This window comes from Leucoraja erinacea, chromosome 5 (genome assembly GCF_028641065.1).
Source record: "Leucoraja erinacea ecotype New England chromosome 5, Leri_hhj_1, whole genome shotgun sequence".
Taxonomy (NCBI): domain Eukaryota; kingdom Metazoa; phylum Chordata; class Chondrichthyes; order Rajiformes; family Rajidae; genus Leucoraja; species Leucoraja erinaceus.
Genome location: NC_073381.1, coordinates 10,449,415 through 10,466,618, shown reverse-complemented (window position 1 = coordinate 10,466,618; position 17,204 = coordinate 10,449,415). Strand labels below are relative to the sequence as shown.

At 43.4% G+C, this 17,204-nt stretch overlaps 1 protein-coding gene across 1 annotated transcript in view; it reads left to right on the top strand.

The window, feature by feature from the left end:
* The window catches only part of adgrb3 (adhesion G protein-coupled receptor B3), a 711,502-nt gene that overhangs the window by 538,731 nt on the left and 155,567 nt on the right, over positions 1-17,204 (top strand). The window contains 1 exon segment of the mRNA XM_055635039.1: positions 11,071-11,197. Within this exon segment, the coding sequence (XP_055491014.1) occupies positions 11,071-11,197 (127 nt within the window).

Here is a 17,204-nt window from a genome sequence, read left to right as displayed (position 1 = left end):
TCTTCTTCCACTTTGTTCTCCCGCGGCCGGGACAGTCAAACCATCTGCAGTCGGGGCGATCAAAGTCACTGCAGCTGATGATCAAAGCCCCCTGTCGGGGTGATCGAAACTCACGCGTCGGGGCAGCTCTCTCCGCGGCAGCATGGAGCTCCCGAATCGGACTCTTCTTATTACCAGAGATTGTGGACTTCACAATGTTAAAGTCCACAGGCCCCGTGGTTGGAGCTTCGATCCCCGGCAAAGGGATCGCAAGCTCCGCGACGTTATATCCGCAGACTCCCACGGCTTGGAGTGCTGGGTGGGTTTTCCAGAAAAACGCCGCCAACTCCACGATGTTAGGCCGCAGTGGGGACGGAGATACGATACGGAAAAAAATTGCATCTCCGTCAGGGTGAGTGATGGTATGTCGCGGGGTCATGAGTAGTGGCCCACAGAGTTGTACCTTTTTCTGGTCGCCGCTGGATTTTCAACATTTTGACATTTTTTGGCGACCTGCTGCGACTATGACGGGTGCCGGCAAGTCGCCGAGAAAATCGCGTAAGTGGGACAGGCCCTTTAGTTCCCAACTTCATCAAAACTTTAAACCAACCAGGGACCAAAGAGTTAAATTACAGAGGTAAGGTCATTATCCTTAATGTCAAATCAGCATTTGGTCGAGTGTGAGATGAAGAGACCCTGATCAATCAAAAATTAACCAGTCTCATAAGGAAAAACACTGCAAAGGATCCCGACCTAAAATGTCACCTATCCTTGTTCTCCAGAGGTGCTGCCTGAGCCACTAAGTTACTCCAGCACTTTGTGTCTTTTTCTGTAAACCAGCATCTGCAGGTCCTTGTGCCTATAAAATACTGCACCATTTGGGGTCATAACCTCACTCGTAGGAAGATGATTGGGGTTGCTGGCCAAGCCGCAGGATATTAGGGCAGGAATACCTCAAGACAGTGTTCAAAGCCCAACTATCTTCAGCTACTTAATCTAAGTCCTTTCTTATCGCATAACATTTAATTACGGAATATTTAATCCGGGGGGGGGGAGGGGTTGAGGGATAGCAGCTGCAATAAGACAGAGCAGTGATAGAAGGCACTCAGTCCTCTTCCGAGTCCGGAAACAAGTTAAGAGAGTTAACAAGTTCCAGGAAAGGGTTCCATGTATCTAGGAATGTCTTGGTAGAGCCTTTGAGAGAGAACCTAAGTGTGGTCTTTTATAATGCTGTTGGCCTTGGACAAGCAACGATTGCACGCAATGTCCTGGATTGAAGGAAGAGAAGTCCCGATTATTTTTTCAGCCGTCCTCACGGCTCTCTGCACGGACTTCCAGTCGGAGGCTTTGCAGTCCCCAAACCAGACAGAGATACAGCATGGAAACAGGCCCTTTGGCCCACCATGTCTGTGCCAAACATTTACACTAATCCTATATTAATCCCATTAAAAAAAAAATCTCCTGCTGACACTCAAAGCCTTTATGCCATCTGTTTGATGGAATGCTTAAGAAGGATCTGCAGATGTTAAAAAAAATCGAAGGTAGATTAAAAATGCTGGAGAAACTCAGCGGGTGAGGCAGCATCCATCTATGGAGCGAAGGAATAGGTGACATTTTGGGTCGAGACCCTTCTTCAGACAGGAATGCTGCTCAGTTTCTTGGTTAAGTGCAGGTCCAATGATTCTCAATAAACCTGACACCATCCAGGAGAATGCAGCACACTTGATTGGCAGCCAATTCTTCATCTTTCTTTCCACCACCATGAACTCCCTTCACCACCATGTTATGTTCAGAAAGCAAACATTCAGTAAAAGGTGGGTGGTATAAATCATGGTTGGTAAAGGTAGTCAGTTTGTTATGATTTTTAGTGCATTGTCTAGATTAAGGAAATTGAGGATTTTATGACTATAGTTGGTGATATTGAAAACAGGGGATTGTTCTAAAGTCATGAGAAATGAGTTGGAAATTTTATAAGGCATTTTCGGCAACAAAACCTAGCATCAGGACAATGATCTGCTGGAAGGATGCCGGATTTCAGGTATGCTTCACATGCAGAATGAATGATGGCACCTCAAGATGATACTGTATCTATGGATTTAACAGAATGTAAATCATGTTTCATTAACAGATATTATTCTAGAACAAATTACATTGCTTTGGAATCATTGGTAAATGTGATTTGCACTTGAAATTAACTCTCCTGCATGTGGCTGAGACTGCCTCTAAAAATACAGTTCCTTTCATGGAAACAAAATGCTGATTTCATAATTCTCACCTGCATTTCAAATGCCACCATTCCACATCAATATTTCCGCTGTCATCTTCATCAGTTCGGCAATCCAGCAAGATCTAACCTTCCTCCAATTCTGACCCCCTCATTTTAACTGACCCTTCTACTTTTTTTAATCTGCATGTTCTCTATAGTTGTAACACTATATAGAAACATAGAAACATAGAAAATAGGTGCAGGAGTAGGCCATTCGGCCCTTCAAGCCTGCACCGTCATTCAATATGATCATGGCTGATCATCCAACTCAGTACCCCGTACCTGCCTTCACTCCATACCCTCTGATCCCCTTAGCCACAAGGGCCACATCTAACTCCCTCTTAAATATAGCCAATGAACTGGCCTCGACTACCTTCTGTGGCAGAGAGTTCCAGAGATTCACCACTCTCTGTGTGTTTCATATGCTTCACAGTTTCCTTTCCCCTTATGTATTGCCTGTTGTACTCATGTAGAGTTTGATTGTGCTCATGTATGGTATGATCTGCCTGGATAGCACACAGAACAAAGTATTTTACTGTATCTCAGCATGCATGATAATACAAATAAACCAATACTAATAATTAATCCACATTTAACCCATCCACTTACAATAGCAATTCAACATTCATCCAACCTTCATGTTGAGCCCCTTCAACTGGTGAGCCAAAAGTCCATCAATAACAACCTAGGGCAAGACTGATCCAATGTTTCTCCTGACCCGAAGCCTCAGATTGCCAGGATCCTATAATCTTCCCACCATTTATTTATTACTTTTTGGCTTTGCATTGGAGCTGCAGAGTGCCACTGCCTCTTTCCTGCTCTCAACTTATTTACAAGACAGTGGACTATTCAGAGATGTGCTAAAATATCTACATCTCTTATTGTTCCACGGGTAAATTAAAGGTATTTTAGCATATTTTCCTTGTATCTGAAATAAATCCTATTCAATTCTATTATATGTCTCCTTCCATCACCAGTTTTCTGTTCCCAAAATTAATTGCTGCTCACTGAGATGCAGTGAGATTGTGTACCATTTTGGTTCTCAGTCTGTCGTGAGCTAGCCTTACTCAACTCGATTTCAATTGATTTTGATGAGTTTGACTAAGGTTGGGGAGATGGAGGAGGTGTGCAGCAGGGTTGTGAAAATCATTCAATATTCCAGTTTGCATTGATTTTCACTGATGCATTTTGGAGAATGTGAATTGCAAGGAAAGTGTACAGGGTTGGGCCTGAACAGGATGTCCCAAAAAGTGTAGGGACATTTTATACTTATGCATGAAGAATGAGTATCTGAAGAATCAAATATTGGAATTGCTAACTATTATTTCAAATGAAAGAGTTAGAGACTGGGATATTTAAATAATCCATTTATAAAATTCTTGATGCTGCATGATGCTTGTGAAAGGGCATATGCATTGCCTACTTTTGGTCAGTTTGTTCCACGTATCTTAAACTGTCCACAAATCCATTGTTGATAGCTTGAATATTTAATGAATACATACAAACCACTATGAGTAATGTTTAGGAAGGAACTGCAGAAGGTTGTTTACACTGAAGATGGACACAAAATGCTGGAGTTACTCAGCAAATCAGGCAGCATCTCTGGAGAAAAGGTATGGGACGTTTTGGGTCGAGACCTTTCTTCAGCCCCTTTGACAAATAATATTTCATTTTCTTTCCCTAATACATTTGGTAACACCCTGTTATTTAAACTATCAAATCATTCCACAGGTGTTAAAATCCAGTCAAATTATTGCATAGTTTAAACATAGTTATTAAAATGAACATTAAGAATGGTTGCCAAATTTAAAAGTGTTGCCAATTTAAGTAAAAGTTCATTTATCTTATGTAAAAATTAAATTATCCGCTCATTTTGCAATCATTATCCTTTTGGGATGGAGAAGCCCCATCCTTCTATATTTGGAATTCAAAGAATGCCAACTCACGTGAGACTCTACAGGTTGGCTAAGTTTGGCCATTTTAGTGTTAGATCACACAATACCATCCATAACTCACTATAATCTCAGATTATCTGTCTAATTCTAGCAGTTTACAGAGATCTCAGTCTCAGGCATTCATTAAGATTCAGATATGCAAGAAAATCTATTTATATCAAATTCCTTTCAGAGTAACCAGAGTAATATGAAAAATATTATTCTAAAAAAATCTAGTAGTGTCATTGGCCACACGAGTAGCGTAATACAAAGGCTTTATGCCAGCACATGATCCAACCAGACTTTTTGAAATCTGGTCTCGGGTTAGACAATTATAGTGTATTATTCAAGAGGCATCATGATTTTCTTCCCTCCTCATTCAGAGTTTCCGAACTATTACTTCCAAAATGATAACAATAACACGATGAAAGATTTCTCAAAATCTTCTACATCAATTTCTGATGTGAAATGCTTCAGAAATTCTCCCTTCATTGCTGCAGAATCTCATTGATTCCTGCAATCAAATTTCCAGGAAAAACACATTCATCTCCATCTGGGGTACTAGTTTGTTGTCTGATCAGTTAGTTGCCTCGGTGTGTATTGAGTTTCACAGCTTTTCAAGCAGAACATACCAAAACAATTTGCTGTCTAAATTGGAATTCAGTCAAGAAAAACATACTTTTAATAAGAAATGATATCACTATGAATGGAAAATGTGTTTAACGATGGAATTTAGCCCGACAATGTTCTACTAAGTTCGAAGCGCTTTATTCAAGGTTTTTTTTAGATAAACTCTGTAGACACCACTATTATCTGTCTGTTTAATATTTATTGCTGGGTTTAAAGCAAGTGGACCATCGGAGTTCATTGGTCCATCACTATTTTGTGCAGTGGTGATTGTATAGTAATATTATACATTAGTTCTTCATGGTGAGCTGTGCCTAATTAACTAAATAATAATGTGGCATCACCTTCCCCAATTCAGCATCCTCCTGCAGTTCTCTAGCCTCCGAGATCTCTGCATTTTCATATTCTGGTTTCTTGTTAATCCCTGAACATTAATTATTGCATTACTGGTGGTCCTAAATTCTGGAATTTCTCTCTAAATCTCTGTTTTTCTCTACCAGACCATCCTTCAATTTGTTCCTAAATATGAAACCTTTTGATTCCCTGGCCTAATCTCTCTTTTAGTGCATTAAAACGACTGCACATCTTGGAATGATTTATTGTAATAAAGGTGCTCTATAAATTAGTGATGTTGTTGCAATTGAACGCTTGCCTGGTTTTGCCTCCTTGATCGGAAGAAACAAAGCCAGATTGTGCTTCTATTGCCCCCGAAGGGGGTGTTTTCACAGCTTGAGAGGGCTTGTTTTCCTATAGAAATCTCTGTCAAGGGAATTCACTGCCTAGCATAAATCTAATTACCCATTGTTTAATGTTAATTTGAATGTTTTTACCCAGATAATTTACTGGTTCTGTTCCAATGTTTGATTTGATTAAGTTCAGCCTGCCCATATTATTCAATTCTATTTTTTGAAACAAAACCTGTTGTTGACTTCAATCACCAAGAATAAAAGTGAGTTTCCTTATTTCCCACTCATGCTGTTGGAGACATACTGAGAGTAAGCATTTTCCCTGAGTAGAACAGACTTCAGAACACGCACTGCGACATCAAATAATTATTAGTAGGCAAACTATAGACTTAAAAGTAGAAGAAAAGCACTGTATGATTTTGTACGGTGCTGAAAATCTTCGGGTCATTTTAGAGAGGGGAGCACACCTTATTTCAGTGCTGGATGCATCGAATTTTGGATGTAACATTACAGTGTCTGCACCCACTGTTGGATGTAAAACCTCCCAGCACGTTTCAAGCAAGAGCGTCAGGCCCCAAATAACTACTCAAATGCGGTTTCTTCTTTTGTATTATTTGAAATTTATATTATTTATTAAATGTTAATCGTGGGATGATGATTACTGGAAACCGGCTGTCGTGTTTGTCTACTTCATAATAGTGATAAAATTGAGAAGTATTTCATTGACTGTGAAATATTTTGGGGTGAACATAGAAAGAGAAATCAATGTACATATTTTCAAATAAACTTGAGTTGACTCGACTAGTTCACTTTGTTAAGTAGTTAACTTGAGTTAACTTGACTATAGTTTTTTTCTTTGGTTTGGGTCTATCCAAGGTAAGTTTCATCCTGCAAAGAAATAACTTCAGTAAAAAGCAGCCGCAAGCTTTGCTTAGGTGATACATTTTAATGACAAAGGAGATATGTACATCATTCTGAACCTTGAACAGAAGAAAAATAACAGAGGAGTGTTTCTACAAATTTGAAGTGACTTCTCTGAAATTAATTGACACGGGGCTCAGTTCTCTGACAGTAAGTGTGCTCAGTCTACAGTGGCAGGAAGGGCTTGCATGAGTGATGTTCAGCTTATCATTGCCAGCACCAATCTACTGCACTCTGTCCTACTGGCCTGAGACTGCCATTTATACACATGGGTTAGAGTAACATAGAAACATAGAACATAGGTGCAGGAGTAGGCCATTCGGCCCTTCGAGCCATCACCGCTATTCAATATGATCATGGCTGATCATCCAACTCAGTATCCTGTACCTGCCTTCTCTCCATACCCCCTGATCCCTTTAGCCACAAGGGCCACATCTAACTCCCTCTTAAATATAGCCAATGAACTGGCCTCAACTACCTTCTGTGGCAGAGAGTTCCAGAGATTCGCCACTCTCTGTGTGAAAAATGTTTTTCTCATCTCGGTCCTAAAGGATTTCCCCTCTATCCTTAAGCATTGACCCCTTGTCCTGGACTTCCCCAACATCGGGAACAATCTTCCTGCATCTAGCCTGTCCAACCCCTTAAGAATTTTGTAAGTTTCTATAAGATCCCCCTTCAATCAAGTACACAGTGATCCTCACAGGGGCGGAAAACCCGGGGGGGGGGGCGGGGGGGACACCCCCCCCCCCCCCCCCCCCGTGTTTTGAGAGGTGGGGGACATCCCCCCCAAGTTTTCGTTATCCCGATTTTAAAATCTCCGCTCTTAGCGCTGGATTGAGCCTCCGAAGCCTCGCGCGTGTGTGTGAGTGTGCGCATGCGCACGTGGCCGCCAAAAAATAGTGTCCCCCGTCCCCTCCATGTTTTGATAGCGAGTTCCGCTCTTGGATCATCATGCCAATCCTTTGGACATTGCAGCAAAAATTCATATGTTTAGCCCAAAAATAATCGGTGTATTGATTAAATCATGTCACTATATCTATTAATGCACCCCACAATGGGGTGGGAGATTGCAACCTTCACGTGGTCCACCCTGTTTCGACTAATGCAATCAACCCAATATGCACAAACAAATAGATCAAATAGAAAAAGTTGTCCTGCAACTTCAGGCTGTGCACACCATACGCAAGAAGAAGACCCCACAAGAAAACAGCCAGCGGTACACAAACTCAAACACTTGCGTCCTTGTAGACACAAGCTCCTATCCGAAAATGTAGAGCCCTGGAAAGTTTTAGTCAATTCATTAGGTCAACACCAGTGTTCATGCTTCACTGGAATGTCTTCCCACTGGATTCATTAAAACTGATCAGCAAAGTGTTCTGCTCTTTTTACTCTTGTGTGCTCATTTATCCTCCCCCTAAAAATGTATCTCTGGTATTCACCTCAATTGCTCCGTGTGGAGTGTTCCACTCCATTCACTGAGAAAAGCTTGTTCATAGCTGATGTCTGAATTAAACAAATCAAAATTAAATGTTCTATTTCTCTCACTATCATGCCATTTTACAGAAGGGGCTCAAAATCATAACACTAAGACATGTATAAAATGAGGATATGACTGAGTAGAGTCAGCAAGGGATTATGAAAAGAAATTCATACTTGGCTAATCTATCACAATTCTTTAAGGATATATCGAGCAGAATAGATAAAGGGAACCAAGTGAAATGGTATATTTGGATTATTAAAAGGCTTTCGAATTGATCCCACAAAGGAGATTTCTAAACAAAGTTAAGAGCACATTGGATTGCAGGTAATATAGTAGTCTGCACTGAGCGAAGGTACATGCGTTCTTTGGTGTCTGGATGGCTGTAACTGGGATGGTACTCCAGGGATCGGTGCTTTTTACAAACCATGGCAATGATTTGACTCACATAACTTAATGTAACATTCCAAGCTTTCTGATAACGCACAACAAAGTGGGTGGTGAGTAGCGATGAGGATGCAAAGATTTCTGTTAGACCTAGGCAAGCTGAGTGAGATGCAGTATTACATGTAAAACACGTGAAGTTACCCACTTCAGTAAACAAATAGAAATGCTAGGCAATTTTTTAAAGTGGTGATATTGAGGGTAAGCTTGAAGTGCAACGTGAGTCTGCTTGTACACAAGTCACCGAACGCAAGCGATGGTGCAGATGTAACAATCAATTAGGATGGCAAATGGTATGTTGGCCTTTACTGTAGGAAGTTATGAGTATGGATATTACTGGAATTGTATAGATCCTTGGTATGACAATATGAGAAATATTGCACACAATTTTTAACCCCTTACTTACAAACAGATAGTGAGAGAGTGCAGCATTGCACTGGTTCCTAGGATGTTGAGTCTGTTGTATGAGCTTATTTGAGCAGGCTAGTATTGTACTTCATTCTGTGGAGTTCAGAACAATGACAGATGACCTTGAAATGTCAAAATTGCTTGCAGGATTTAGTTAAGTTTAGAGAAATAGCGTGGAAACAGGCCCTTCGGCCGACCGAGTCCACACTGACCAGCGATCCCCGCACATTAGCATCATCCCACACACACACTAGGGACTATTTACACATACACCAAGCCAATTAACCTACAAACCTGTACGTCTTTGGAGTGTGGGAGGAAACCGAAGATCTCAGAGAAAACCCACGTGGTCACGGGGAGAACATACAAACTCCACACAGACAGCGCCTGTAGTCAGGATTGAAAAAGGGTCTCCGGCGCTGCAAGCACTATAAGGCAGCAACTCTACCGCTGTTTAAATGAATAGATATAGGTCGGCTATTCCCCAACCGTGAGGTCCAAGACTGTGGCACAGTTTGAGAATAAGACGTGCAACAAGAGGTTTAAGGCTGAGATGAGGCAACACAAAAGGTAGTGATCTTTTGGAATTTTGGGGATGAGAGTTTTGTTGGCTCAGTAATTGAGTTCATTCAGAACAGGGGTCAGATTTCAGGGAACTGTGAGAATCAGAGGTATGATCCAGTAGGTCCGCAGAGCTAGTTCGAATGGACAACATCTAGTCCTACTTATTATATTATAAGAAATGAGAGAAACAGGCCCTTCATTCCACCATCAGGACCTATCTACATTAATCCCATTAATGTTCTGTAGGCTTCCATGCCGTGCCAATTCAAGTGTTTGTCCAGCTACTGAATGTACCTGCCTCCACCACATACTCAGTGCATTCCAGGCGGCAGCTATTCTGAAGCACCTGTAGACATGCTGGTGGTGACTTGTTACAAGACCCATCCCGAGAAACAAAAGTTTTCAGTGCAAATTGGCACAGTGATTCGTGACAGTGGAAAAGTAGTATAGCAATTCACTTTCTATATAACTGGTGCTTACGGTCTTTTAATATTTTTTTATTTACAATCTGACATTTTGTCAAGAAAACTGACAACATCCTATACAAAACTGGATGTTCCGATGGGGTTGGACGTGCAAGGGGAATTGCACTGTATTGCAAGTTAAATTGTAAGAGTTGTCTTTCTGCTGTCGGGTTTGTGAATGGGCACGCTTCGTCCATATTGCTGTGATGTGGTTAATTTGCAAGGTTCATCACATTGCCGACTGCAATGCACTTTGTTGGTCACTGTGTAACGTTAACGCAGATATGAGATAAGGAATCATCTCTCTCCCCCTCTCATCTTTGTGCTCTGATCAGTTTCACTTTGGGATCTGATACAATTTGCTCCCGCAAAGAGATCGAGGGATATTTATGAAATCGGGTAATTTTGCGATCCGTAATGATGATGGGGGGTTCTATAAATAGTAGAAAGATAATAATCTCCATGTTTCTCCACCCAAACCGCTCTCAGATGTGATTCCAGCGAATGCATTTGGAATATAAAACGTGATAAATAAGCAGATTGTTCGCGTCTATCTGATTAATATAATTTCTTTGCAATACGCTGGTTACTTCGTGTGTGTGTGTGTGTGTGTGGGGTTTGTACCATCTGCGAGCGTAGTCGGGGGAGCGGGACCTGAGCCGGGGAGTAGTTGCGGGGATCGCCGCCACCCCTCCAGCCTTCCGGAGCAAGCACCCAGCACCCGGGGACCGGGACACGGGACGCGGGACTCCCCTCCCTCCCTACCTACCCATCTCCACCCGCCCTTACTCCGTGCATGGCGAGTCACCTTCGCCGGTGTGTGTGTGTGTTTAGCAAAAAAAAAAACCCCACACACACAAAATAACAATCCCTCCCTTCGCCTCCTCCTCGCCCCGAAAGTAGTCATGCAGTAAAGACCACCCCCCTCCCTCCCTCCCCCCGCCCGCTTCATCCTCCTCCTCCCCCCCGCTTGCAGCGAGCGGATGCTGCCGGTTTCCACGATGCAAAGCCTCCCCGGGGAAGCGCGCCAGCGTCCAGCGGCTAACTCTCCACTAACGCCGCTCCAGCCGGACAGCAGCGGGGTACACAGCCTTTAATGTGTGTGTGTTGTGTGTATGTGCCTCTCTCTTGTAGCCTTGTTGCGCTGGGGGATGCTGGCTGACAAGCAGAGCCCCAGCCTCAAGCCACCCCCTCCATGCGAGTGGAGGTGAAGTGGCAGCGCGCCTTGTCTCTGTCTCTCTCTCACACACACAACCCTCTCTCCCTACAGCCCGTCACATCTCATGTATTCCTTTTCCAGGAACGAGTCTGCCGGAGCCTGGTCCACTCTGGGATGCAAAACTGTGCTTACCGATGCATCCCACACCAAATGCCTGTGTGATCGCCTCTCGACATTCGCCATTTTGGCTCACCAACCCCGAGAAATAGTAAGTAACCCTCCAAAATAAAAGAAATATCATTTGATAAATGTCCTTTTGTGTTAAAACGAGAAGAGGCGAGCTGGCAGCTATGCTAATTTTCCACCTCCCTGCCCTCCTCGTTTGCTACAGCGGCTGTAAAGGACGGGCCCCGCTGCTGATCAATCCTCTCGTCATGTGCGGTTAAGTAAATAATTGATCACTTGTGTTGCACCGGGCAAAATAATAATCCTGGGGGTGGATGTGGGGGGGAGTGAACCTATTGTGGAAATATATATTTAAAATGTGATCACCTGCTCCACTCCACTCCAGGAGCATGGTGGGGTTTTTTGTTGTATCCCTATTGACCAGATTATTAACGGGTTTTGGAGAATAAGTTCATTTTAGTGCCCCGTGGGGCATTGGTCCACATCTCCAGAATTGTGATATGTTAAAAAAATGCCTCTGAAAAAGTAATCGAAAAATCCCGAGACGTTAACGCGAAGAGATTGTGTGTGTGTGTGTGTGTGTAGGTGTTTGTAGGTGCCGCACAATTGTGAGGGTTATTTTGCTCTGGACTAGCTCCCCACGTTTTCAGCCTTTTTTGTAATTCGCACTCATTGCAAAGAGACAACTTGCGCGTTCATGCATTAAAAAAAAATGAAATATCATTCAGCAGCACCTTGCGCTTGATTAATCGCCCACAGAAAATAGCCAAGGGTATCTATCAGCTCTCAAAAATGTGCAGAGCTGTGTGTTGCGTGGGGCGAGGAGAGATCAGACCTGCTTCTCGCAGCTGCCCCCAACGCTCCACTGATCCCTGTTCCGTCTTGCTGGCTGAGATGTGTAAAGGGTGAAGGGGCTTGGGGCCCAATGTCTGTTGTCGTGACGTGAGTAAAAAGCACTGATCCCTTTAACGCTGGAGAAAACTGTCCCAAAGGTGCTTGGATTCACCCTGCGAACTTGACCTTTGCAATGATGATATTCGGTACTGCTACAATGTTTTAAACAAGCTGTTGGTATTATGCTGATATGAATTCTGGGGTTAAGTGAAAGTTTTTGGACAATAGTAAAAGGCCAGACGGGGTAGGAGCAACTTTTAAAAATGATCTCGGACAATCAAACATTCATTTTCCAAAGACTCAAATGGATCATAATCTTCTGGACCTGTTTTACTTCTGAGATGATATTTTATTTCTAAACCCCACTTGACTGTCCTGGAGCAGAATATTATCTTCTCATGTTCTACGTCAAGGAGGGGTGATGGCACAAAAGTGTCCTTCCACTTGCCTCACTGTCTGTGATTAAGAAGGAACAGCAGATGCTGGAAAATCGAAGGTACACAAACATGCTGGAGACACTCAGCGGGTGCAGCAGCATCTATGGATGCTGCTGCACCCGCTGAGTTCCTCCAGCATGTTTGTGCGCCTCACTATCTGTTCTGGGTGCTGCACTGGCTGTAGTGTGAAACATTAGTCGCTGGGTGGACTGAGATCACAGGAGTTGGTACCGATGCTGGTTTGAATGACACAAGATTTTAGGATGAATCTGATGAACATTTTAGTTATCAAGCCTATTTGGATTCAGTTGAGATTGTGCACCTAACTGATGTCTGAGTTGAGACCTGTTATAGATAATCATTAATCACTTCTCCTGTTTTGCCTAAAATCTGTGAAGAATTGACAGGAACATCGTGAGAACAAAATGGGATTATTATAAATAGGTGCTGGGTGGTTGGTGGAGACTTGGTGGTTCAAAGAGCCTGTCTTCATATTCCTTCATATGCAAGGGCAACACAGTGGTGCTGCTGGTAGAATTCACAGGATCGAACACTGGAGACCATGGTTCGATCCTGACCTCGGATGCTACACGTGTGGAGTTTGCAAGTTCTTCCTGTGACCGCGTATGTTTCCTCCAGGTGCTCCAGTTCCCTCCCATATCTGAAAGAAGTGAAGGTTTGTAGGTTAATTGACTGCGATAAAGCTGTCTCTGATGTGTAGGAAGTGGGTGTGAAAGTGGGATAACTTAGAACTAGTGTGATCGGTGGTTGGCATGGATTTGGTGGAAACATAGAAACATAGATAATAGGTTCAGGAGGAGGCCATTCGGCCCTTCAAACCAGCACCGCCATACATTGAGATCATTGCTGATTGTCCCCAATCAATAACCCGTGCCTGCCTTCTCCCCATATCCCTTGATTCCACTAGCTCCTAGAGCTCTATCTAACTCTCCGGTGCAGGATCGAAGGGCCGAATGGCCTGCTCCTGCACCTATTGTCTATTGTCTATTAAATCCATCCAGAGATTTGGCCTCCACTGCCCTCTGTGGCAGGGAATTCCAGGAATTCCACACAGAGTTCTCAAAGTCTCCCTGTAGCCGTGGGGGTTTCCTCCTGGAGCTCCACTTTCCTCCCATATCCCATAGAGATGTTGGTTGTCAAGATATTTGACTGCTGTAAATTACCACTGGGTGATTTGGCTGGATAAACAACAAGTTTTCTGTGAAGTGAGTGGAAATAAACGTGAAGGAAATAAATGGGCGGAATGGGATTTCTCTGAATACAAGCATAGAACGGCCTCCAACATTGTGAAAATATGAATGTGCACAAATGAAAGCAGTTACAAACCCAAATTAGAAGCAAAGCAATGAGAATATTAGCAGAACAGACATTTTCTCTGAAGATGAAAAAAGACTTACAGTTTCAGGTTAATGTCTTTTTGTCAATCTTGGAAATGAAAAGATGAACCATTTTTATGTTGCAGGGAAAAGAGTGACAGTAGAAAAGATCAAAGAGGGAAGAGTAGAGGGCAAGAGATCAGTTAACAGAAGTGGTCTATGGAAGGTGTTTGCGAAGGGAAGGGAAGGTGAGGGGCTCGACAGTGATTAAGAAGTGGACTATTGTCGGGGAAGGAACAGTCCTTTCAGAATACCGTATTGAAAGAGGAAGAGGAATATATACTTGATGGAGGTATCACACAGGAGGTGTGAGAAGAAATGAATGATGATCTATTAAATGTGCTGGCTTGTAGAACAGAAGGTGAGGAGAAGATGAACTGTGCATTGCTTCCAGGGGCGAGGGGAAGCAGTGAGAGGTTGGGAAATGGAGCGGACCTGCCTGAGGGTCCCTGTAACAGAATTATCAGTTGGTGCAAAGGGAAACCATGTCAGAAGCATTGGTGCGGAAGATAGCATTGGTAGAATTGTGGTGACGGGAGCTGGGGTAACTGTGAGAATGGAATGGAGTGCTTGCAGGAGGCAGGGTGCGAGGTAGCTGTGGGAGTCTGTGAACATGGGATACTGGTAACTAGTCTGAAATGGGGAGATAAGTTCAGGTACAGGAGGTGTAAAAATCTAAGCCCAATTGACAATGTTTTCCAGTTCATGATGAGATCAGGAAGCAGTAAACCATTGCCTCCCCAGGTACTTTCCCCTGCAACCGCAGGAGATGCTCGCCATTCTTGCCATATTGAGAAGGTTTGCCAGACTGATTCCTGGGATGTCATGACTTTTATATGAAGAAAGACTGGATAGACTCGGCTTGTACTCGCGAGAATTTAGAAGATTGAGGGGGGGGATCTTATAGAAACTTACAGAATTCTTAAGGGGTTGGACAGGCTAGATGCAGGAAGATTGTTCCCGATGTTGGGGAAGTCCATGACAAGGGGTCACAGCTTAAGGATAAGGGGGAAATCCTTTAAAACTGAGATGAGAAAAACTTTTTTCACACAGAGAGTGGTGAATCTCTGGAACTCTCTGCCACAGAAGGTAATTGAGGCCAGTTCATTGGCTATATTTAAGAGGGAGTTAGATGCGGCCCTTGTGGATAAAGGGATCAGGAGGTATGGAGAGAAGGCAGGTACAGGATACTAAGTTGAATGATCAGCCATGATCATATTGAATGGCGGTGCAGGCTCGAAGGGCCGAATGGCCTACTCCTGCACCTATTTTCTATGTGTTTATGTTTCTATGCAGCATCTGTACTTATACCTCATCCCTTCACTCCATCCAGGGATCCCGACAGTCCTTTCAGGTTAGACAGGTTCGCATAGACCTACTTCTTATAGTGCATCTGGTGTTCCCAATGTGGGCTTCCGTACATCGGAGAGACCAAGTGCTGCCATGGTGACCGACCGAACACTACTGCTCGGTCTACCAAGGCCAACGGCATCTCCTAGTTGTCAACCGTTTCAAGTCCCCTACCCATTCCCATACTGACCTTTCTGTCCTTGACTATCTCCATCACTAGAATGAGGCCACGTGCAAATTAGAGGAACAGCACATCATATTTTGCTTTGGTAGCTTACAACCCAACGGTATGAAAATTGCATTCTTTAATTTAAAGTAATTTTGACTTATTCCTCCCCCCCACCTTTATCCCTGCCTCCACCCAATTCATGTTACCAGTTCCACAGTTCTCCACATTGTTTTCCTCTTGAGATCACACCTTCACTGGACAACAATGAGCCTACCCGGCACTGCCTTTCTGAGGTAATTTGTGGCTGGCCCTGATTGTTCTGGGTTTTTTCTCACTTCCAGCTCTTCACACCCACCATGAGGTGGCTGGTACATCTAGCACTGGTAAAGTTTCCTTTGCAGCGGAAATGAATTTGGTCAAAGGATAAATTGTACGTTGCAAAAAGCTGCAGATGCTGGATGACTGAAATAAAAGCCAATAATACTCAGTCAGTCCAGCAACATCTCTGGGTTAACTCAGCGGGTGCAGCAGTATCTATGGAGCGAAGGAAATAGGCAACGTTTCGGACCGAAACGTTGCCTATTTCCTTCGCTCCATAGATGCTGCTGCACCCGCTGAGTTTCTCCAGCTTTTTTGTGTACCTTCGATTCTCCAGCATCTGCAGTTCCTTCTTAAACATCTCTGGGTTGATGGAAAGAGTTAATGCTTTACATTGACGATCTTACGAGGAGCCACCAACTTGAAACATTAACCCTTTTTCTCTCTCCACAGATGCTGCCTGACCTGAGTATTTCCAGCATTTTCTATGTCATTACAATGTAAAAATAAGTTAAACCAGATGGATAGCAATTGTTGAGGGGACTGAATCTGAAAGAAGCAGAAGGCCTTTAGGCCCTCCTGGCAAAGGGTGGAGAAATAGAAGGATTGCTAAGACTGTTTGGATGTTGCGAACATACATGGTGTAGAAAGAAAATAGCCTTGAACTTCACAGACTTTTTCATACAGAGAGTTGTGAGGAGAAATTTGTGGAATTCCCTGCCACAGAGGGCAGTGGAAACCAAATCACTGGATGGATTTAAGAGAGAGTTAGATAGAGCTCTAGGGGCTAGTGGAGTCAAGGAATATGGGGAGAAGGCAGGCACGGGTTATCGATAGGGGACAATCAGCTATGATCACAATGAATGGCGGTGCTGGCTTGAAGGGCCGAATGGCCTCCTCCTGCACCTATTGTCTATGTTTCTATATCTATGTACTGCAGGGCACAGTCATATGACTTTGAAATTTAAACTCATTATCCATATGGTGAGTCAGGCTTGGACTGCAGTCCATCACTGAAATTCATTGCCTTTTGAAGTTCTAACATAGACCATAAAACAAGTAAACTTATTTAGCCTATGAAACTTCACAGACTTTTTGTACAGAGACATAGAAACATAAAAATTAGGTGCCAGGAGGCCATTCGGAAACCAAAGCACTGCACCGCCATTTAAGAGAGAGTGGCTGATCATCCAACTCAGTCTCCCATACCTGCCTTCTCTCCATACCCCCTGATCCCCTTACCCACAAGGGCCACATCTAACTCCCTCTTAAATATAGCCAATGAACTGGCCACGACTACTCTCTGTGGCAGAGAGTTCCAGAGATTCACCACTCTCTGTGTGAAAAAAAGTTCTTCTCATCTCGGTTTTAAGGATTTCCCCCTTATCCTTAAGTTGTGACCCCTTGTCCTGGACTTCCCCAACATCGGGAGCAATTTTCCTGCATCTAGCCTGTCCAACCCCTTAAGAATTTGTAAGTTTCTATAAAATCCCCTCTCAATCTCCTAAATTCTAGAGAGTATAA